General features: G+C 31.0%; 1 protein-coding gene across 1 annotated transcript in view; it reads right to left on the bottom strand.

Moving 5' to 3' along the window:
• Positions 1-17,898, bottom strand: part of LOC108569152 — a 36,061-nt gene extending 18,163 nt beyond the window's left edge. Inside the window, exons 1-3 of the mRNA XM_017930594.1 lie at positions 17,838-17,898; positions 17,452-17,773; positions 6,887-7,048 (exon numbers count right to left, since the gene is read on the bottom strand). Coding sequence (XP_017786083.1) covers positions 6,887-7,048; positions 17,452-17,551 — 262 coding nt within the window. The 5' untranslated portion in view covers positions 17,552-17,773; positions 17,838-17,898. The remainder of the gene's footprint in view (positions 1-6,886; positions 7,049-17,451; positions 17,774-17,837) is intronic.
• Between the last annotated feature and the right edge of the window lie 8,287 nt (positions 17,899-26,185).

Below are 26,185 nucleotides of genomic sequence, written 5' to 3' on the forward strand. Positions count from 1 at the left end.
TTCAATTGAGGCGTTTTATTTATAAATATTCGTAAACCGGTATTAGAAATAATGAATTTTGAAAACCGGTTTATTTTATCAAAATCTATGTTTTTATATAATTCTTAGAATAAAAATGTTACATTTATCACTTGTTTCCTGCTATTTTTTCCCAGGCTGTGAAACCTAGAAGAACAGGAGTGCACGCCGCAGGATCCGCTAATCCTTAATCAGAACAAACACGTTGCTGCGTTCCTAGATGCAATTAGACTTAATTTAATTTGCACCGTCGCTTGGCACATTCAACCCCCATTCCATATTACTTTTTTTTTGCTCTGTACGCTTGACCCGCCATTAAGGTGTTCATTTATCTCCAAGATATAATTAACGAGATCCTAATTGCACCAACAAACGGCGCCATGAATCAGGGAAAAAGTTAATGCACATGTATGGAAATTCTGGTCCCATTTACTCCATTGCCGCAGAGTGTAAAATCGGTGCAATCATCCCAGTGCGCAAAACGAAACCGGAAGTTCGGTCCTTTCCTCGAATAAAAAGCTTAATCAAAACCCTTACGATTTGCAGTCGAATGCTAAAGCTCAACTAATAAAGCTATTAGACAAAGTGTACCAACTCTGTTGCGGTGCCACTCCAACGACTCTTGTTAATGTTTCAATTGTTTCCAAAACATAAAAGCCAGATGTCACAACGGAACTTATCCAACCAGATGTAACTTATTTAGTAAACAATTTTACTGCATTTATAGAAATCAATTAATCATTATACTTTATCAAATATTTACATTTTTAAATACGCGATTTTTCACAAAAAAAATATTTTTTTTTAGTTTATTTCAAAGTATCATCAAAAATAATATTATTATAAGAACAATAACTATCAAATAATTTAGTATTATCTCATTTGATCCAAATCAGAACCAATAAAAAATGTGTAAATAAAAAAAATAGGATTAAGTAAAATGTGGACAAATTTTGGGAAATATTTGATATTTTTTTTAATTATACATAATTAATTAAATTTCCATTTGTTTTGTTTACAAAAAAGCAATTATCAAAAAATAACTACTTTTTATATTAATTTTAAATTAATATTTTTTTTTTTACTAAAAATCTGTATGGTAAAGTAATACGTATTGAAGAAATATAAAGATATTCATACTATAATATGATGTTATTGTAACAACTTTATACCATTCAATTGCTTTATATAAATATATTTTTTATTTTCAATTGCAAACAATAATGGCTTATGTGCTGCATTTTTAGAAACGTTTCGTAACAATACGATCAACAGTCTGTCCATGAGACATAAAGCCAAATGTTTCGGTAACATAAAAGCCAGCTGCGAGATAGAAATGTGTCCGAAGAAAATCAATTTTAACATACAATATAAGCGTAATGTTGTCAATGCATACATTCCCAATTTCATCGAAATCCAAATATACACACTCTAAATATGTATTATCAATAACAGACTATAGAAATTATTTTATTGCAAGAATAAAAGATTTTTATTAAATAATAACAAATTATTATAACATGTAACTTCAGAATTTAGGAATACTGGGTAAAACAAGGAATAAGTAATTTTTTAAACCGTGTAAAACGAGTGATAAGTGTATCACATTACTTCTGCTGAAGGATATTAACAGTAAATATTGATGCTTTGATAATTATGATTCTTTGATATTTTGATATAATACTTTAAAAACCGGACTATGCGAGGTGTTCCTATATATGTAAGAGATTTATTTCGCGAAAACTCAATTTGTATAAATACTATAAACTTCAGCGAGAAAGGAATAAACCTTACCGATAAGTAAAAGTATACATTTTTGTTTAAAACTCACGCCAGAATATTCAGGGATCAGAAAAAAAAATTGGGTATGTGATTTCGAAACTTCCGGTTCGAGAGTAGAATTCGTTTCGAAGTATAAGCCTTGATCAATATGGTTGTCATGAAAACGTTTAACGAAACTTTCTTCACCGAACTCAGGATGCCTCAACACTTTACAATTTTGATCAGGCTTATATAATGCATCCCTGGGCACGAGGCACGGCGTTGTTTCTCGTTTTCTTTCGGATGGCTGAGCCTCAATTTCATCGAGACTAAGGGAGAAATAGAGAGAGAGAAAGAAAAAAAATAGGGGGATGAACACGCGTGTTTATTATGCACAGTGCGCGTGGAAAATTGAGTTGCTAACCCCAGGCCAATCTGATTTTAATTTTATATTTCGTAAAATATTTTTAGTAACACAAGAGAACTGTAAAAAAATCTCGCAATATTTGTACAAGCTTGTATTGAATATCTGTTAATTAGAAATTTAAATTTCCAAAGTATTCAATTTTATACGATGGGAAAAAGCAACCCTTTTTTTGTTCGTTTGTTTGTATATTCAAATAATGTACATTTTTAATTTGAAATTATTAGGGAGAAAAAATATTGAACACTTAATTAATTTATAATCCCTTGAATTTTTCTGTTTCTAATAAAAAAAAAAATCTTCTGAAATATTCACAATCATGTACATAAATCTAATCCTAATACTAAGATTCCGTCAATATCCTGGAAATTGAAGTACGTTCGTGTGAACAAAAATTACAAGTGTCATTTTGTACGTTAACTTTATATTGTTTGTAATTTGAACTTCTCAGATTTACTATCGGAAAAGTCACTTTGGTAATTGGTAATTTAATCGAGATGTAAATTAAACAAAGAAGAAAATTGAAATTTGTTGAGTTTTAATGATTTCATACAATTATTTTTCTTAAAAGTTAAATGAAGTTGCGGTCAAAATCCACAAAGTTGTTAATGGACTTTTAGTGCGGTGTTTAAGCAAGCTTTATTCAGTTAGCTTTAGCAAATAAATCCGTGCCTGCAGCTCAATTTTTTTTTTGTTTGTTTGTTTGTTTGAACAATTTCCTGTTTCTTTGTCAGATGTAAGTATTTCAGATTCTTTATTCCGGGAGAAATAAATTAAATGAAATTACATACAGTGCTTGGAGTTGTCTTAGACAACGTAAAATACATACAAATTTATTAAATAACAAAACAATTCTATTTTCACACAAAAACTAAACAAAAAATTAATTTATTTTTTTTTAGAAAATATTATTTTATTTAAAAAAATAATAAATTAGACCAAAAGTTTAAAATTATACCAAAATAAAAAGCATCTTTGACCTAGGACAAAAAATATATGATTTTCAAAATTTGTGAAAGTTTGGAAAATCTATGAATATTTATTAATATGGGTAATGAAGATAAAATTACTAAGTAATTACAAATGTGATGTTAGGTATTATATGAACAGTAAAGAGGTTTCTGTTTGTGGGCTTAAGAAGTAATTAAGTTGAAAAGCGTACTTGAAATTTACCTATGACACGCATACATGTATTTTAGTCCCCATGGACTCAGAGTATTAATGTATAAAGTCCGATAGAAACACGCAAGCCGTTGTAATCTCATGCTAATTCGATACTTTCAGCTTTGATTATTATAGAAAAAATGATGAATATATTCCTTTGACAATGTAAAATATTTTACGTCAAAGGCATACTTTTTTTTATGAATAATGATGATGTAATGAATATTAGATAAATATTTTAAAACTTTTACTTTTAATCATTCACAATCTGTCACAATAATGACAATGAGTTAAACAGTTTTTGGTATAGACAAAAAAAGAAAATAAAAACAGAAAAAACAAAATAAATAGGCATTGAGCGGAACGATTTCCCACCAGAAATCTTCCTATAAACAAATATAAATTTAACAAAAAAATAATTTATTGATAACAACTCAACTAAAAATTGATTTTGACGACACTCTGAAACTTAAATAAAAATAATCACTGTGATGGACAAGAAAACAAATTTTTAGTTTCTAAAGGTGAGGTCGAGGGTGTTGGGAATTTCACTCTTAACAGTGTACATGTGGAGGTCCCTGTGATTTTGAAACCTAAGGTCATAAAATAATTATTACATAAATATTTGGATTTTTTAGTAGTAGAAAAATAACCTTTATTGTATAATACGTATAATTTCGAAATATTTGATTTATATAATAGCAAAACTCCCATTATTACATTTAGAAATGATACAGTCAGTGTTCGGTTAACGTACACAATGCGTACATAAACTGACATTTGTTGATAACATTTAACTGAAATGCTATCAGACAATTTGTAAGAATAATGTGTACATAAAAAGTCCATAAATAATCATGTACGTATCATCAAACAAATATTTAAAAAAATTGAACGTTAATATTGAAAATTAATTAATTAATTAAGAAATAATATTTTTTTTTGATAATTAAAAATAATTTTAGATTTGTTTAGTTTCTTAATAAATTTAGATTTAAACATTTTCATTACTGTTTTTTTTTTTAATAAATTCGTAATTACTTATTGAAAATTTCAATAATTTTTTTTTATTGAAACAAAAATAAAAAAAAAATATTTGAAGAAGTTTTCTACTACTCCTTGATTGCATTTACAAAGGTAAAATAATGTATTTTCCTTTGTTATATATTCTTGGGAATTGCTTTCCAATCCACAGAAATACTGATTGTTAGTCCTTCGGAGATACAAAAGGAAAATAAATTCGAATCTAACCGTATTGTATCGACATATCGATCTCTGTACAGTTAGTACATATAAATAAAAATAAAAACAAAAGAAAGAAGAGGATATGAAAGCGCCACAGCCTTTGTACGTCTCGTATAAAGTTAATGTCGGTAGTTTTCAGTTGATGCACCTCTTGTTACGCTTTATGCACGGACCACTAAAGATACTCATTACTGTCAACTTTGTTCCTTATTCTGTTATGTCTTTCGTATGTTTTTAGGGATGTTGGCGTTCTGTAATGAATTTCTTTGATGGCTAATGCAGAGAATTACACAGATAAAGGATTCCTTTAATGCATTTGCCTTTTGTTCGGTAGTTTTTTTCATTTCATTCCACTTAACTGAAATTTATTACAAAATAAATAAATATAAATAAAACAAGTATATCACTCGATTTATATACTGACAATTTAGATTTCGTTTTATAAAATCGATCAGTTATTTCGTTAGATACTTCAGTGGAGATTTGATAAAGTATTCCCAGATGACAAATTTAATGGCACCGTTTATTGCAGGTTTGAAACTAAATCGTATTTATATTTATGAAGAAATAAAACGGAGGAAATATGAATACAGATCATCTGTGGACATGATCTGATCCTTGGGGATTAAATAGAAAATATTTGTAATTGGATTAAGACTTCAAAAGTCCCTTTATACTAGGTAATAAATGATCTAGTAACATTGTTAAATGTAACAACAAAACTTCTATATAGTTCATAGTTTTCCCGAAAGGTAGTTCATTGCTCTTACGACTAGTGACATTGTAACTTTCAACGAGGATATTACACTTTTAACGAGCTTTGATAATAACTAAGTCTCAAAGTTTGTAAATACATTTTATACAAATTTCACAGTCAATATTATTAAATTTAATCACAAATACTGTAATTAATTTCTTAATTACCAACGTATTTCTGCCTAAAAATATAAATTATTAACTTTATCAAATTCTGTATTTTTTTTTAATATAAATGCTAAAAGAACTGTCGTTAAATTTTGAATAAACCACGTTTATAAAAGAGTTCACCTTTGCCTGCCACTTTCATACATAACTAATGTATTTTAGATATTTTTATACCCATTCTATTGAAAAGCTATCTCGAGCATTGACTGGAGAATCCTTCAGAGCTCTTTAGTCATGAGATCAATAAGTACAAGGAAAACTCGGTTCGAAGGTTGAACATCATTTCAAAGATCAATTTCCAAGGTCAAAACTAATTACATTAAATTCCATTTAAACTGCTTTAATTTGGAAATATTGATGATGTCTGATTATGATTTTTTTTTTCAAAATCAATAATTAAAATTATGAACACATTAAGACTGAATTTTGTTTTTTTTATGATAGAAATTTAAAAAAAATGTAAAATGAGACAATTTTTACAAAATTTCTCAATTTAATTAATTAAACTTTTCAAAATTTGTTTTAGTTTTTTAAATTTATAGTTAAATTTAACAATTTAACAGTTTTATAATAAATGGACATTATATTTTCAACATTGGACAAATATTTTTTCATTGAGACAATTTCCAGCAAATTTTAAATTGAGAAAAACAAATAAGAAATTTATGGTTTCTCTTTATTATGTAATTACAATCCAATAGATAAAATATTTTGTATATCAATAGCAATAGTATGATGATTCCAAGGACGCATAGTTCAAGTAGTTATAATTGTGTATATCGCGTTATGCAATGGTTATTATGGAATAACTATAATTACATTTGTTCCTTAAACAGCCTAGCCACCGGTCATTAACGAGTTTGGAGTTGCCGAACTGCTGCTACTTGAGAGAATTAGATTTGTTTGTTAAGTGAAACCATTTCAAATAATTGTCCTGTGACTATGACGTGCGAAAATTGGCTTTCTGCAGAAAATGGCGTATGATTTGAATTCGAGATGCGGTTCAGGGTTGTAATTATGTTTTCGTGATTGGGTCATGGGGGGAGCGTTGATAGTAATGCATATTGTCTGGATTCTATAGAGATGAGCTATTGTTTTTTTTCTTTCATCATTTGAATGAATAGTAATGACTTCGTCTATTGTCTTATGTCTTTTAGGGTTTTGAAAAAGTTGTTAGAGGGTTGTGGTCCACCCTGTTTACATGGATTGTGTACGGCGGAGCGCAGCTGTCTCATCCCCATTAAGCCCCAGTAAATGTGTTATGTTAATATCTAAGGATATTCATTGGACTAATTGTCGTGTTTGGTTTGTTGCCATTGCGATTTCCTCGTTGATCTGAACTAAACTCACTGTGGTTGCAGTGCTGCTCCAAGCCACACTGTGTGCATCGATTTGGAGCGTCTTTCCCACAGTGGCATCCACCATCTGCCACGCAGCAAGCGCATTGCCGATTGCTGGCATCCCATGGACATGGACATCCTTTAGCCTCCTTTGTCCATAGATCTATCTGACCTGAAACGAAATAAACAACTTAAACTTACACAATATAAACTAGATATAATAACCAACATTTTAAGATTTAAATTATGAAATTATACCTCACATAGTTCGGTTTCACTATAGTCTGGTTTAAAAATTTCAAGAAAAAATAAAATTTAATTAAAAAAATCAAAATAAAGATTCTTCTTATAGTAAGAAATACAATTCAGAATCGTGTTATTCAAATCGTATATAAGGTATCTTTTAGATAATACGCTTTTTTTACACGATTTGAATAACACTATTTTGAGGTAATCACTTCCAAATAAACATTGTTGTAGACTTGATAGCAATTAAAATGTTAGGTTTCCCGCCCGAGAATTCCCGGGAAAAAAATCTTATTTTCCTTCAACGACAACGAACATTATTCAATTGAAAATAACGATTTCAATTCATGCTTTTATAAGATATTTTTTTCATATCTATATAAAAATGATATTATGCTATTTTGTAGATCTTGTACATACGAGCATTGCTTTGTTTTCTTACATCGAATTCATTATTGTAACGTATTTGATTTACTTCATTTCTGCGAATCCCTCTGGCAATACGGTTGTAATATTGGGAAACTTCTGTTTCAATTGTTTTCAATTTAACGTGGGTAAGCAAAATCCCCTCAACCAACCAAAAAAATAATAAAAAAAATATCTATTACTTGCATTATTGTCATATTGATCAGAAGACGGGTAATACAATCTATTATTGATTTAGAATCAATACTTTTTTTGCGGAATCGAAGGTGGCCGAATATAAATTTAAAAAACGTGCATGGTTTTCCTCGTTGGTTATACAATCCTGTTCGTTGCCTGATCCAATTTCATTTCGTGCACTTTCCACTTCTCGTATCTATTTTTTTTTCTCTCTCTTCTGTCGCAGAGAGAAAATAATCCGTTTCTTTATACATCACTTCACCCTGACGAAGGTTTGATTCGAATTGTCAAATCCTTCGTGAGCAAAGCTCGTGACAAAGTTATTTGTTTCCTGGAAATATGATAAATTGAAATGTTGACATTTTCAGATATAAATTCATAGAGCTGACCGAATATTCTGTATGCACTTTGCATGTACTGCTTTGCAAAAACTGGAACTGACATTCCAATCAATCCTTTGGTATTACTACATATTATTATTAATAAATATTTTATTTGATTATTTGTAAATGTGAATTGTGTAAAGTTTCACAAACAATTTTACGATTGAATTTGTCTATTATTAATATGGCTTTCACAAAGCAGAGTTGTTCCGTAATTTCCGGAATAGACGTCCTGTTATAAACATCCGAGTTAAATACAGATCAGAGTCGAATTTCAGTGGATAATTAAAACTATTTACATGCAAAATTTAAACCGGAGAATAAAAGTAGAGGGCTCTTCCCCCCTTCCAGTCCTAACCAATTTACGGTCCACGGAGTTATTTCAAAGGATTCATATTCGAATTTCGAACCGTTTAAAATTTGTATGAATTAAAATTAATTTCGTTTAAATGGGATTCGTTTCGAACCAGGTGCTTGGATCAAGCACTACAATTAAATATTTTTAATAAAAAACCTGATTAGAGTCTACAAATAGATTAACGTACAAAATTACTGTACGTTAATCGGATAAACGTTAATAGGACAATTGATATGCATTTGCTATATTTCTTGCATTCATATATTTTTGTTGGTATAAAAGTACTCAACAATCACATGAACGTACACTTGCCGCATAATATTCCCTTACTCGGTTAACGTACATAATTTGATCTAAATTACCATACGCTAATCGAGCTAACTCTAATAGGATGATAAACCATATACATTTCCGTATGCACGAAAGTACTCGACATTCATAAGAACGTACACTTTGATGTCAGTCTTAGGTATAATACACATATTTCAATATTTTCTGAAACTAGTTAAAACATTCAATTTACATCAATGTACAGTCTGTTCGTATTTAACACAATGTATAAGCAAATGTACGTTAAGCGGATAATTACATTTTTTTTATACATGTGTTTCCAATGTGTATTAGTTCAAAGATATGTTAATAAGAACGTACACTTCGGCGTCAGATCCTGACATAATATACTAATTATTATATTTTATAATTGCTCTTTAATTATGTAAAAAAAAATATGGGTTGAGTTACATCTGCCTACTTTCATCGGAATTCTGTACAATACGGCTAATTATTTGCTTCCTTTATCGTAAATATCCAAGTGGGATATGAGAAAGCGAATGCAATATTTCAAAACGTGTTTATGCTATGAAATTTCCATTTAGATAGAAATGCGAGGGAAATTTCTACATGCTGAAATGATTTAATATATATACATACATTCGCACAAGAATGCTGAGTGTACTTGCTTCTTTTCTCATCTCCAGCTTTCTCCTCCCTACATCTCCCCCAACCGTATATTCTATTCGCACTGCTCTTACACAATTTATACCATCCAGCGAATCGTTACGCAATTTAGACTGATACACGTTCATTGTCTTAATCAAAGTCAAACCTATTCAAATACATTTATACAAGATAATGGAAACATTGCAAACGGAATTATAATTATAATATTTTTTAAAAAATATTTGTTAAAAAAAATTACAGAAAGATTTTTGTTGATAAACTTTTTATAGAAATAAATATTTGTAAATAAAATAAAGGTCTGTTTTAATTAACGTACATCATTTTAATATACATTTGATAATACGTACATCTTTAGAATATGCGTTCGTTAATACGTACATAATATGAATATACTTTTTTTTGAATACGAAAAATGTGGTCCGCTTGACGGCAGATGTTGGTGATTTAAACGGTAATTTATATATAGTATAGGGAACTTAATATAATACGCATCCATTATAAAGATTCATGTTGTGGATGAATTGACGACATAAACATCGGGGAGCAGGTCTGCTCATCCCCGACCGTCGATTAGAATACATTAATTAAACTTAGTGTTAATTAAGTTCCCCAGTTGATCTTCTGTAGCATATTCAGTCATTAGTGACAGAAAGTTTGGCAATTATAATTCGAGAGTGTGTCCGTTAGGGTACAAATATATCTCTGGCGCATAAAGCCGACTAATCCTGTTCCCAGATTGCCACCCCTAAGTGAATACACAGACGACGAGAGCGAACTAATGACTTGATTCTTAATTGGGGGGTTGGTAATGGTTGAAAACGCAAAAATGCCATTGATCTGATCCTAAGAATATTGTAATAATATTTACAAGCAAAATGATCTTCGTAAATATATTAAACCACCACGAAGGGGAGGCTCAAAGCAATGATTCCACAAAGCTTTGATCCCCACTGTGTGTATGTATGGATTCGAACGAAGCCCATCAAATTGTTTTGAACACAACAGGGAAGCCGCACAGCAAGATTAACCGTGAGGACCATTTATTATTATTTTGGTCACCCCCTACCACCCTTCCAAATTTAAGATGGAGTACTTTATCCTGAAGATGATCAGCATCAAAAGAACTCCCTTGTAGTAAAGCATTTCTCTCTCTCTCCCTCTTGAAATTAATTTCCTCCGTGAGATTGCGAGCAACTAAGAACTAATAAAATTTAGCACGTGCCGGAACACCGTGGTATCCTTATTATTTTATTCTCGGGAAATTGTATTTACCGTTGGTAAACAGTAGCGGAAATACACTTATTTGATACGTGTCTCGTAGTAAACAAACAAAACAAATACAACTTCAGACACAATCATCGAATATCTAAGAAAACATGAATAATAACCAATTCTACAAAAAAAAAAACATGAAATAATAAAAAAAAAACATCATAATATTTATTTAATATGACAAAATAATGTTTCTACTTTTAATGATATTAGGGTTTATGTATCTATTTTATTGTAACAATTTCCAACCAGGATAATCTGGTTGGAAATTGTACATCATTGAAGCCTTCTCTATTATTTTATAATAACTCTTTAAAAAAAAATAACCTCACGATTTGACTAAAACAAAAATGAAAGTTGTGTACGTTCGTGCGAACAAAGTTATTTTTTTCATGTAGTTTAATTATTATTAATTGATTAAGCGTACGCTACTGTATGGACGGAAAAATTATTGTGCACATTATGTACGTTAAACGAACGATGATGGTACTTGAATTAGGTTTTTTTTTTATTAATTATTGTTTAATTAATTAATTAATTAAATATTATTAAATTGGGTATGTATAAAACAAATGTTATTACTTAATCTAGTTGAAAACGTACTACACATTTAAAATTGTGTTACTTTATGTAAAATGGATATCATGTAACTGGCATCTATTGAAGTTGTTCATCTAATGAGAACAATATAAGCTTTCCGTGTCAAGTGTGTGGTTACATAAGTGGTACTTCTGATAGCAGCGTTTCGTATTCGCGCGGATAGCATAAGTCGAGGAAACGCAAAAAGTAATAGATTTGTTTTTTGAAAATTAACCAAGTGGATTGTTCAAAACGGATTGCACAAGAGGCGAAAGGTTAAAGGGCATGGCACCTGCATGCATTGTCAACTTTATGCGCACTCTCTGTTCCTGCGACTGTTTACGTAACCCATGCCACCGGAAACGCGTACTACTCAGATAATATCTAACCACAACACACGTTCCGAGGCATGAAGAATGTAAGAGAGATCTATTAAACGTGCGGCTAAGTGCAAAAGCTCCTAATTAACCGCTGTGTACTTATTCTTTAAAACCCGAACATTAGAGAAATTACTTCAGAGACGTACATCTTCTTGCCGCTTTCTAAGTAGTTTCAACACTTCATAAATATTAGTATTTCTGACAGTTTGTGTTTTTAACAAGATACATTTATATAGCTTTTGAGTAAATATTATTTTAATAAACTGGCCACAAGTATGTACAAGAGATGAATCTCTTTACTCCCTGCCTATCATCACATTCATTAATTTTATAATTAACGTTTACATATCATGCTACACGGAATTCAATTACATTATGTAAGGAAGAAATGAAAATGGCCGTGGTATATGTATGTGTACTGTCTCCGCGAACTTCTAAACTTGCATTGTAAATATTTTAAGTTTATGTTAGTTTTGTCTTATATGGGATTTATAGTTTCTCCTTATACACATTGTATGTACGCGGCTCGAGGCCATCCTTTATTAATACGAGATTACACAAAACTTTTGGACGTGCAATACAGCTTTCGTTCTTGTACTTCCTACAGGGTTTCCTATCAACTTGTTTTTTCTTCTTCTTCATCATCATTTTTCTTTATTTCTTTCCTCTTCATCCAATACATCGTTTGGCTCTTGCAACGTGTACATGGCTTCTCTACCGCAGTGGCAGTTCCGAAGATACGATCCAAAAATTATATATTCAAATTCTCCTGCTGTCTCGTCTGATCGATGGCTCCGATATTTACATTTTTGTTTGCGCATTAAAATATGCTAAACTCTCCGATGCCCCACGGCACATGATGCAGCTCTATGCACTTCCGCTTTTATTTTGTTGCTGATACTCCTCTATTTCGTTTCGATATATAAATTGTTGGAATATCACATTTATGCACAAGCAACCTGCATACCTGCTACGTCCATGCATTATGAAGCCACGTGCTCTGCAACTCCATTCACGTGAAATATACATTTTCCAAATGCATTTATATATATACATATACGTGTGTCCTTCTGCTGTACAGTTTAAGCTTGTATCTCCTGCAAATCATCCTCGTTTTATCTCTTTATACAATACAATGCTATACTCCATAATAAATAACACAAGTTCAAAATACTAATTCTAGATCAGAAATATTTCCTTAGATAAGCCATACGTAATTTCAATGAAGTTACCAATAAAATATTAATATTAGAAGACAAAAAATTATAATAGGAATATATCACAGGACATGCATACATTTGCTACTTAATAAACTTTAAAAAATATAATATGACCTATGGTCAATAGACCTTTGTGATAGTTCTTAATATTTTGCGGACAAGAGAAAAAACGCAATATAATTATTAGAAATATAAATTTTTATATATTGCATTGTTAGTAAGTATTGCACTATAAATAAACTATTATATAAAAAGTTGTTGAATCCATGTCTGAAACTTCCACAAATATAGTTGATTCGATTGTATACAGGAATATTAAGTTCTAGGATCCTTCCCTGCAGATTCCTTCGTCATGTTACTCTTGCACGAGTTGCGTGTCTTGTAGTCATGTGTTTATGATACGTTTATATTGAACTCGTCAGCCGCGCAAGGTATAGATCAGGATGTATTATATATACAGACATCCGGATCTACACTTTACGCGGCCGCCAAACTCTGCACAAACGCAACATCACTTGATGATCTATCATCAGAATCCGATGAAATCTAAGGAATAAAATAATAGATGACATTTTTTCATGGTAAACTTAGTACTTTAACGTTTTTATGTAACGATTCTATTGTTTTAGATGAAAATAGTAATAGTTAAGATTAGGATTTTGGTGAAGCTGCACTTGCCTTGCAACGGTTAATGCATATTTAAATGGTATGCAAATGAGTGTGTATATGAAGGCTGTCTGCCAAGTTATCCATCCACAAGACAATAATTAACACAGTTGCTTGCATAGATTGCAAATATGGTGCATGTAATAATATAGAGTAAGATCGAATTTTAATATACAAACAGCAGAAAGTTCGGATTATCTAAGGGATTTAACCCCCTCAAATATGCGACAGCGTATTTTAATTGTGCGAATCTGTTGTAGTGAATCTAAGCTGCGTGCCATTCCTTATTTGGAAATATTTCATTAGCGCCAAGTTGGCGTTCATAATTGTCTTTGCGATTTAATAATGTTCGCGAGAGGGAAAATTGTATTTATCGCTTATGCCCGGAGCAGTGTTTAAGCACAAAATGTGTTGCGGCATAATGGGTCGGCCGGGGAATATAATGCAGTCGAGGGAGAGTTTCGAGGGTGGTTGCAAAGGCGCAAGAACGGGTCGGGACGAGACGAGACGCGACTGAATCCTTTCGAAAAAGGAGAGAAGCCAGTTGATTTTATGAACGGCATTGCATCCCAAGAAAGGATTAATTTCTGGATTTTTTTTCATAATACAGGTTTATTAATATCATTTGATTATTTTGATAAAGTTTTTAATGAAATTATACAATAAGTATTTTTTGTATTGGAACTGTTATTTTCTACTGTGAGCTGTGGACAGTCCCATAGTGGACAGTCTAATTTGTATAAACACTTTCGAACGTACGTACCCATACGAACGTACTATCAGACCATTAGACAGTTGAGCATACAAATTCAAGTCAAAGTATACGTTTTTCTATACTAACTAAAAGATACTTTTCCTGAAATATATCAAATGATGATGGCTTTACGAGTATTATATTTAGGAATCACAGAGAAATCAGAAGGAAATAACATCCTTAATTATGAATGCAATTTAATTTCTGGGCTCCTTATTCTGCACCCTCTCGAAGAAGAGCACCTTTATTATTTCCTGAAAGGAAATAATAAAGTGAAAGCGTAAAAAAAATATAAACGAGCAGCGAAAGGAAATCAAATAAATTTTTAAACTTGACGTGCGAACACCCACTTCCATCCTCCACCCTCCAGAAAATACACACATTTATATATTTCCTTTCTTTCATCCTGCTTCAACTTCCTCCCTCTCTCTCTCACACAGTTTCCGACGTAAACGAAAATTTGCTACTTGCACATAGCCTTCAAGAACTGAATTATTCCGGAACTGCGTTTCGCCCCGTATTAACAAAACACCGCTCTACGCTTTATTAGAACCGCCCTCGTATCCCCACCCCCTCATACACGCGAAATGAAATTCGCTTGTGTAACACCTACGTGTTTCTGGAATTTTTGTGCTTCCTTAATGAATTCCTTGCTCGTTCTGAATGGCTACAGAAATATACAATAGTCAACGCTATTAGTATTCCTTCTCTATTCATTACAAACATAGTTATTACTTTATAATAGTAACTCAGCATTTGTAACATTTATATATTAATAATTGTCATCTTTATCAAACAACAATATGAAATTATGAATGAAATTTCTAACGACATTATATTAATTCTTATAATCTCAGAACCCTCAAAAAGTGTACGTTCGAGCGAATGAAGAAATTTATATGTTAATTAAGAGAACTAGAAAGCCTTAACTTAAAAAATAAATAAATATGGTACTAGTCTTTAAAATTGGTAAATGTATACATTTACTGAAATTGAAGTATGTATTTCAAGAAGAATAAATCAATGATTCTGCAAACCAATTCATACTAGTCAATTAAATTATATCCAGTATGCTATAAACATTTCAGGATTTATCAGGATTTTTAGGAGGAAATTACAAAAGTTAAAAAAAGTAATATATTTTTATATATTTAAATGTTGCATAAAATATTTTTTAATTATGTTTGAACTGTGTGTACATTAGATGAGTATAAAATAAGTATGACATAATGTAAGTCAATTAACAAACGTGGGAGTCATTTGAAGTGAAATTAAGTACAAAGATCGTAGATTGCCTGCAATTAAAAGGAATGGTACGGTATCATCTGTCTGGAGTCTTACTTCAAAGAGAGACGTCGTTCACGAGATAATGTTTGGATGCTTTAAATTTACGGAACGATGTGGAAAACTCTGCAGTGGGTCTTATTTAATATTCATGGGTGTCCTTATAATAACAGAATCCATTAAGAATGCTTTATATAAGAAATGTTAAATTTGCCGGCGACTGTATTTGCATAGATTTCGTGAGGTATGAATGAATTTACATGAAGAAAAAGCGCTATTAACCATTATATTATTACCTAAAAAAAACACCGTTTAAAGTTAACCTCGAAAATTATTACATAACAAATTATTATAACATTACTGCTTTATTTTTAAATTATTTTCAAATAACTTAAGACAAATACATTCATTCATTATTTTTCGTTCTCATCATTTCAAATCAATATTAAAACTTTGTGACAATTTTTTTTTTTCGTAAATACAAAAATATTTATTATGTAATTATAAATATTTTTAATATAACGTTAGACAAATTATATAAAAAAAATAAATTTAAGAAATTAATTGATTATCATGTATTCCCTCAGCGTACATTATCAGCGTACTAACATTATGTATGTTAAATGAGAGCATTTACTATATTTGCATACTAGGGACAATCACATTACTTCGTGTCTATAGGTTATAATTTTATAGGTCATAAATTTGGGATCTTGTTAATTAGACTAGTATACAAATTGTACGTTCGTATAAACATCTAGTACGTTAGTTCGAACAAAAAACATGTAGATATCAATAAACGTAAATGCAAGAAATCAATCAATCAATAATAATTGTATTTAGGGGTAGTTGAATTGGATTGTTGAAAGTATTACGTTAACAAACGAAAATGACTTTGATTGAGCGTTAGTCCTAGCTCAATCAGAAAAAAAGCTGTTATGTTCTCACATTGTTGCATAATGCGGGTAATTGTTTCTGGACTGTTAAAAACTAGGACTTATCGAAGCTATATGAAGTAATAGAAAAATATTACAAAATATTATTTTTTGTAAATTAGTTTAATTTGTTGTCTTTATTAAATATTTATAATAAAAATAGAAGAAATTGTAGCAAATTAAACGTTCTTTAAATATGCACGGTAATTAAAGTTTGCTTTATTTTTATTCTGTTGTATATTTTTATAGCTCTTTCATTTTATTTAAAATTTAAATTAAAACAAGAGAAAAAATAAATGAATGTATAAATTATTTATTTATAATTTAAATTTAAAAAAAAATAACAGAAAAAATGTTTCAGAAATAAACGTATAAATTGTTGATTTATAATTAAAATTTAAAATGAACTAGGAGAAATCAATGTTCGTTTTTTTTTAAGTATTAGAGTTGCCAACTATATGAAGTCGGAAATATAAAAAGAAAATGCGTTTTACGTTAATTGCAGTATAAAAATTACGTTGATTAAATGCGGTAATTAAAGCTCCAGGCCATTAGGGTCCTAGATTGATTCGGAATGGCGGAAGTTGGTTAAATTGTGTGCGCGCTGGTTTTTACTTTAATGGCTTAATTGTTTCAATGAATTGTTGGTTTAGTTTGAGAAAGGTATGGAATATGCCTGGAGTGGTTATGGGAGGGATGCAGAGAATGTATGTGTAGAAATGTATGTATGTATTTATATATGAGAGTGTGTGTATATATTGAATAAATATTTATGCGAGAGAAAGGGTGGTAATTGTATTTGGGGGAGTGGGGGTTTGAAATGGGACGTTTATAGCGTGAAAAGGGTTCGGGTGTAGATAAAAGTGGAGCAATGCATTTGCGTCGGTTGGAAATGTGGGAAATGGAAGGACATATCGTGACGCCAGTGTACTTACTCTTTCCGTCCACGTAGATTGGGGTCCAGGCGAGTTGACCGTTTGATGGATAGCTCAGCCATGCCATACAGAGGAACACCGCAATGCCTAAAGGACACATCGGTCGACGTTTGTCTGGAGTTACTCCCCGAACGGAAGATGCATGACACTTAAGAAACTTTCAGCATATTGACTCGAACTCGCCGAGCACTTGGTACATACACAATTCCACACAAAAAAAAACAACAAACAACGAGTCACATGCTAGTCCACTTCTTCTATCCAGACGAAAACGAGAGCGCAGAACCAGACACAACCGACCAGATGCACCACGCGGATCAACCTGCAACGATACAAACAAAACAACATTGATTATATCCCCATCACTGAAATCTAAGCAAATTTACAAACTGAGATATCAAGTATTCTTATATAGATAAAGATGCTACAAGAACGATAAACTTAGCATCCGCATGATCGAAAACGCGACAGGGGAGTGCGAGCGAACACAGGAACAAGTAAAGAAAATGAAATAAAGAAAGAAAGTAAAAAGGCAGCAGAGATCCTGCGCGACGGAAAGAAATAATTCCAACACAAAACACATTTCCAATTCTCCTTTTCCATTGAAATATTACATTTTATGCCAAATGCAAACAAATAACGGGAAAATTGTATTCAATTCCATCTCTTCTACTTTATACGTCGTCGCCTTGATCAGGAGTGCACTAGACAAATAGATTTATTTTTTTATATTACGTAACTGCTTTTGAATGTGTCACCGGTGCGAACGTTCGAAAGTTTCAGCGCGATTGAAAAATCACAACAAGATATTGGTTTACTCCTATATTTTATATAAGCAAATCGCATATTGACTTGAGTTTCAATAGACAATCATTTTATAAGTGAATCACTTATTTAAATTAAAGATAAAGTGTACGTTCGTATGAATATCTATTATATAAGAAGAGACATGTCAACAATTTGGAATCATTTAAATTAGATTGACATTCAAAGTGTACGTTCCTATGAACATCGAGTTCGTTAGTGCAAACAACAAATAAATATTCACATAAATTTAAAAAAAAATGCTCTAACGTACAATAATGTCATTATTTTTGTTATTATTTTTAACTACATTGAAACAATTTTTTTTATTTAATTTAAAAATAAAATTTTACAGCTTGAAATAACTTTTCCAAGCGAAATCAATGAAATAAGTTTGTAATCGTTGAAATTAACAGTATTGAATAGATGTTTTGTCCGAGTTTTAGCGTCTCGTTGATACTGCGCTTAAAATTTTTATTTATGTTTATTATTTTCATCGTTTTGCTTTATGGGAATATTTCGCGGTTGACACGTATACAAGCTTTTAATTTCGCAATTCATTTCGAAAAATGTCACCGCTCTGGACGTTCACAAATCACAACAAAAGATTTGTACGTTTTATGCTCAAAATCGGATGTGAATTATCACTTGATTCTAGCGTTTTGTATTCATTGGTTACATGACACAAATCCTATTTTGATTTGATTGTATTTGAAACTCTTGATTGGCATAATTTCGTTATATAATGCCATCAATATATTTGTTTATTATGTACGGACGGCGCTTTTCACAGTTTCCATGCGCAACTATGCAAATTGCAACTTCTTTCATAAGTGTACAAGTTCTGAGTCTCGATATAAATGGAAAGCACAACAAAAGATTATTCATCCGACCTTTTCAGAAGGAAATCGTATGTAAAATGCAACTCGTTTTATATTAAATCAAATTTAAAGTTATTTGCTTGAAATAAATATGTGACTAAAATTGATACTATTTTCCTTAACTTAGTCTATTTAAAATTAACTTATACTTAAAGTTAATATCCTAACCATTTTTTATTAATGGCAGTGATGTGCAAACTACGGCCCGTTTTCCATTTTGTGCATATGCGAAAATTTCCATAGAAAAAGTACAGTCATGCCCATGTCTGGACAGTCTAAGACATTGACTTGTGTCTTTTGTTGAAGATCTTTCACTTCATGGATCTTAGACCACAGTTTCTAAGATCAGTATTTTCGATATCAAGGCCACTTTGGGCGAAGCAATTACTCCTTGCAGATGCTGGATGGGGTAATCCACCGTCCGATGGAAAGTCGTTTGCACACGAAGCGACAGTGATTCGATTTGCAGACCTGATATCGCCAGAAACTTAGGGACTATTTAAAATCCACGGACAAAAGTTTTCAACGAAAATTTCACTAAAATTTATTTGAAACCGTACTAATCAAGAAATTCAAAAAAAATTAGTAGTTATTTTTATTTTGCTCAATTTAAAATTTTGTTTGTTTTGAAAATTTCAAACAGTATTATAGACTAGTCCAAGCCGCACTATGCGAGGTATTACTGTAATTAATTATTTTGTAATAAAAAAAAAGCTAATAAAAGTTAGATTGAAAGGTAAAATTTTCCATATTGCTAAAGTACTAAAGCTTTCAGTAATCCTTTTGTGGTGCCATCGATGCATCTGATCCTGATTGAACGGCGACGTTCATAATTACAGGCACGTCAACGGGATTTCATTCGAAACGTTTGCTCGTTACACATTCTTTTTCTTTATTATTTTTTCGTTATATAACGAATGGAATGTAATTGCGTCAACAGATCCCGTGTCAAAATATATGACGAACCTGCGATTGAAACTTTCCATTCTTCGTGTCGTGTCTCCACCTCTTCCCCCTGCTTTTCCACGACGCTTATTGTCAAGACTTACACGCGAGTCCTCAGCGTGAGTTACAGCTGTGCACATGCCCTTTTTATATCAACTTTTATAGACGCACTTATTAAATCTCTCCCTTCCTCATACGTCTTACGAAGAATGGTTTACCTACGTATATATTTATATAACCTTTTCTTTTTTCAGTTAAGATAAGTAAACAGCAAAAAGTCATATTTTTATTGATCCCAATTTTCACTAAAGACCCAAATCTTGTTCTGCACTTATTAATTGATTTTTTTTAAGTAATTACAAAAACATAGACATTACTTTTTACGTATTTTAGAACGCAGTTTTCAATAATATTTATAAATAATATTTATAAATAAGACGTATAAAAATGTAGCTTTTGTAAATTTTTATGTTTTTTTTTTAATTAACAAATTTTTTTTATTTTTAATTTGATGTTTTCCTGAATGAAGTTTATGTAATGTACTCTATTTTAATCAATCCTTTAAATTAATTTAAATAATGTATTATATTTTACTAAAATAATTTAAAAAAATCATTAAAATACTTTTAATTTCAAGATGTGGCGCCGAAAGCAATTGCATAGAAGACTACTTGAGAGTAATGGTGGATTTTATAAAGTAACAATCTCTAGTACCAATTTTTACTCATTCATAATCATTTACTCAAAAAACGATGTGTATTATACCAGAATACAAAAATGCGTTTTATATTTTAAGATAGATAAACGAAAGTTAAGCAAGATGTGAAGCGGAAGGTAATTGTATAGATGATTTTGGCACTCTAGTAAATCGTAGACGATTTGATAAAGTAACAATCTTTAGGACGTTACATTGATGGACAGTTAAGAAAATTGTCCTTATTTCCAAGTTTTGTTTGTTTTTGTATTCTGTCTTTAGTTCGGTTTATTTTCATTAGTTTTTTTTTATTGTAACGATTGCCTTTTGTTGGCGTTTAAAAATAAAACGTGCTGAGCATAGGGGGAAAATGGTCCTGTCTACACTTAAATATTGATTGATTTAATAAGTGACCCGTGCACGATGGCACTTAGCCCCACCGCTCAGCTTTCAGACACTCCGCAAAAATGATTGTTATAAATCGCAGGACTCGAAGCGGATCCTTGCGGATATGATTCCACTTGAGTTCTCGGCGCTCATCTTCCTTCGTCCTCGTCCTTCCACCATTTTCGTACGTCCTTTGTTTAGTGCTTCCTTCGTCGCGTCCCATGCATCTGTAGCTCGTTTTGCTTTCGCTGGGCCTGCAATTAGGGCCTAGGGGTGGCGTAGGCGAGATGCATCTGGCACGGGCCTGAATTATATAAACTATTATATTCAGGGCAGGCTTTATCCACACGAAATAACAAAATAAATTTGTAACTAAACTTCGGCTGCTATAAACTCCACAGGATTAGTTTGTAATACTGAGGATGAAAACTTGTCTTGCCTCGAGCACGAATAAACTCCTTCCTACTTATTTTTTTTTTCCTTCTTGTTCTTGTTGTTATTATATTTAGTCTTGTTCATCTTTCTTCCATTTACAAATTTTTATTTACATTTCTTTGAAAGCTTCTTAAACTTATAAACAATTTAAATATACTCAATTAAAAGAGATATGCAAATTCTAATAATAATGTTGATTCCCGAAAGTTTCTAATTTTATTAAATATCAAAGAGACGTATTATTTAATATAAACGTCATGCGTTCATTAATACACTAAAATTACAACATAATACAGATTTGATTTGCTGAAGTTTCCTAAATTGTTCAGCGCAATGCATAGTTTTGGACGGTATTATTTGGGTTAGAGACTTCCTACGAGGATATCAGGACTCGCTTTAGCCCTTCGATGTTTTTGTCTTTTCACTGGCAGCTTCATCCCTTTGGGGCTTAGATAATCTGTCTACAATTACATCCCCTGCAACTTCCGTCAGCGTTTCTTCGATTTGGCTTCTATTCAATTCTATTCATTGATAATTATTATCAAAATTCACTCTATATTTACCTTTGTTTCTTGTATTTCTTATTTATTAGTTTTTCTGAAAAATTGTATTTATTCCATATTTCTCAGATTTATCTTTTTTTTATATAATTGATAATTATTGTCAGCACAAATTATTTCAACTTTATTTTCAGATTTTTAATATTCAAATAAAATTATTTTCCCATTTCCTTTATATCTGATTATATTTTCCTTTGCCTCTGTTTCCTGCATTTCCTGTTTATTTATAATTTGATTTCCTCTCCTGTTTTGTCTGTTTCATTTCGAATTTCTTGTCTTTATTTTTATAATTTCACCGTATAATCTGAATATAGCTCTGTGAGTGCTTTGATCTATTCCATTTATTTTCTATATAACTAACTTCATGAGTTGACTACTCTTACAGAAATATTGATGAAAAATCTTACAGTTATGAGATAGTTGCATAATATATTAAACAAGAAGATGATCACTACTGGTCGGCAACATTTTCGGTATGAAGAGCCATTTTTCAACAAAAGAGGTACCGATTCTCATTCAAAGAACCGCAAATATTTTAATACGTAATTAAAATATTATTTCTTTTTGATTATTTTTTGTAATATATTTGATCTTTCAAAAAATAATATAGCTTATAACAAAGATGTTTTACTGTAGTTAGTTACCTCTTATATGGAACCAATGTACATATTATATAAAAGAAATAAAATAAGTTTAAAATCGGCTTTACGAGTTATATGGTTAAAATCGCCTTACTATCAGGTCCTGCAGGGTTCAGCTGCATTTATCCTAGATTTCACTGTCAACGCTACGAGGACGTTTCCACGAAAAGAATGGTTGTAAGTCGTGGCGCGACGAACAACTGATCAATAATATACAGTCAGCGTTCAGTTAACGTACTTAACGCGTATACAAATGTACGTTAAATGAATATAGGAAAATCATTTTTTTTTATAAATGTATACATTTCCTTGTTTCTTACATTTGCATCGAAGTAGATACACATACACACAAATTTCAGTCAAATTATTTTTATTTCTTATATGATTTTCAGAAATCAATATACAAAATTGATATTCCATGTAAATCTGATCCCATTGACATCATATACGTTCATTAAAATATTTGTACGTTAGATTGGTCAACTCGTAAACAAAATTAACTTATAAGTTAAAAAAAAAACATTTTACAAAAATAATAGAGTTTTACTTACGTAAACTCATGTACAATAATTTATGTTAATTAAGAGGTTAAACATAACAGTATGAATACAGTATTATAGTGCAGAGTAAAAGATGTATAAATATGTAGTATGTATGATAACCATGGTTTAGCGGTTGTAATTGCATTACGCAACGCAACCGCAGATACTTGGCGAACATAAATAAAACGTCGCTGAAACTAACTTCAGCGTTGCAACGAAGATGCTTCTATTCAGTATCTGTTTGCTCTATTTTATTGTCCCTCATCTCACACTGAACGGCAAATATGTAACGTGCATTATTTTTTTGTTTCTTTCTCTGTTTATTTTCATATTACAGCACAATACATAAATGCGTCTGCAATTGACACTCCCATTCTGAAGCATTGTTTATTTTACAAAGCCACTACAAAACAACAACACAAATAGACGACGGTAACGCCTACTTCAGAGTACTTTAAGTAATTACAAATATTTTGTTTAACAACATGAAAACATACAAATTTACTAAAGTAATTGCTTATTATATAATAATTTTTTTCGAGAAAAAACACACATAACATTTGGTACAAGCGGTCTCTTTCTCTTATTGTTCTCAGTTTACTTGTCCACAAACACTGTAGGTTCTAGTAGGTAATAATGAAATTTCATGGCTAAGTAGATGATGAGTGGGTCCAATGCCCACACTCGTGGGCCCTTCCGCATTGCTATACAGTAGCTACGCCACTGGTACTAGTTTAATACCTATACAGCAATAACTCGCATAATCCGGACTGTATGAATCGGAGGAAAATAGTAAGAATTAATTAAATTATTTAAATATAATCATGAGCATCTTTAAATTTTTGATTCAACAAAAGTGATTATCATTAAACTTCAGATCAAGGCAAAAAGTTCATTACAGACTTCTTCGCGCTGGCATCTTATTGATTGCGTCATTTTAATTATGTTGTATAATGGGGGGTGGGTTTTGGAAAATCGAAGCGAAGATCAAAGCAAGCGTTCACTGTGTTTTAGAGGTAAACAGTTTCTCTCAAAATACATAAAACGGTGTTTACATACGGTATATATATGAGAAAATGGTAATAAAACAAACGTAAATTCAGTTTCATATAACTTCTTTTGCATCCCTAGCACGAGGAAAAAAAATAAGGATTCTAATGCACTCGGCTTTTCGTCCTTTGACATGCAAAATACTCACGCCCGCTCCATATGAATATCTTGTTAATAATTGTATTTATAGTAAAACATATTATTGTTATATCATAAGAAAAAAAATATCGACAAATTTTTCATTCTATTTTTATGCAGTAAATAATATTTAGTGATTAATAATCAGAATTTGTACCTCGATTAGTCCGGTTTTAAAAAAATATTGAAAATTTTGGTTTTATTGGATTATATGCATATTTATGTACAATAATATCATTTTCTTGAAATAAAAGTGGACCCACGCTTTAAAATTTTAATGATGATGTAATAATTGGTTTATAATAAATAGGTGTTATTTTGAATCTGGACCCGCACAATTTTTGAACCGGACCCCGCAAAAATGTACTAGTTCTTTCAACCAAAGTGGTAGCATTTTGCTATATGGATTTAAAGTTATCTTATTAAGTACTAAATAAATTTAATTTAATTACATGAATTTTAATGGACTTTATGAAAGATAGATCTAATCTTTTAATTAAAGTACTAAAACATCTGTAATCCAGTTGTGAATTGATGTTATTTTTTGCGTATATTCGTCGGAGGAATGGAATGATAAAAGCACGTGTTTCATAACTGGTAAAAGTAAGAAATAAAAGTTAACAGATGCATCAGTATCTCTGAGTTTGAGAACTGCTTTAGGATTATTGAAATGTGTCTAGAGCATATGTATATCCATATATACCGAAGCATGCGTCGCTCGTCATTATCCTAGGTATAGGAATACGTAGTTTGCGCCGAACAAATTTGCATTAATTTATTCCATCCCCGTGCAAACTTGTAAACAGCCAAGAAAACCATACAAACACCTGCGACCTTATCCACACCATCTGCTTTAATCGAACAACGTGCAGTCAGCAAATACTTTATTTCTTCTTATAATTAAGGGCACAAATCCTAAGCTTTTTACCTTGGACCTTCCACCATCCTTCTTTCTGACTCCTTAATAATCCAACTTGTGAAATAACGAAGACAAGAGAAGAAAAAAAGGTAGGCGATACAAAGTAAATACAATTAGCATTGCACTTTGCATCTGGAGCTTCGCCGCGTGCCTGGAATCACTTTAGAAATTTTCTCTTTAATTAATTATTGAAATCCCCCACCTGTGCGTCTACACTTAGCACGGATTTTCCTAATCGGAAATGCACAAGGGCTTCACTCAAATTCACAAACAGAGTTTTAAATATTTCTATTCCGGCTTCATTTAATCAGATTTATCTATTAACATGTGTACAAATACAAGATTAATAACAAAATATTGTACATCAACACTATCGTTTTCACTTCTTTTTTTTGCATACAGTTATCAATGTTAGAACTATTTTAGTAAATAAATATATTACATAATGCAGTTATAATGTAGTATTTTTAAAATAATAATGGAATGTTGAAATATTGTTTTTTTTAATTATAATTTAATGAGACATTTTTTTTATAATTATTATGGAAATTACTCTACAAAAACAAAATTGATTAATGATAATTCAACTCGTAATAAATTTTTTTATAGACAAATGAAATTACTATCCTTTTGATAGTGAACAAACTTGAAATACTTTATAAGTTTGGAAGTTGTTGGTATAGTTGAAGAAACTTTGTTGGATGTATTACAATTAGATGAACTATAAATAAAAAAAGT

This window comes from Nicrophorus vespilloides, unplaced genomic scaffold, assembly GCF_001412225.1.
Source record: "Nicrophorus vespilloides isolate i.1.1-1 unplaced genomic scaffold, Nicve_v1.0, whole genome shotgun sequence".
Taxonomy (NCBI): domain Eukaryota; kingdom Metazoa; phylum Arthropoda; class Insecta; order Coleoptera; family Silphidae; genus Nicrophorus; species Nicrophorus vespilloides.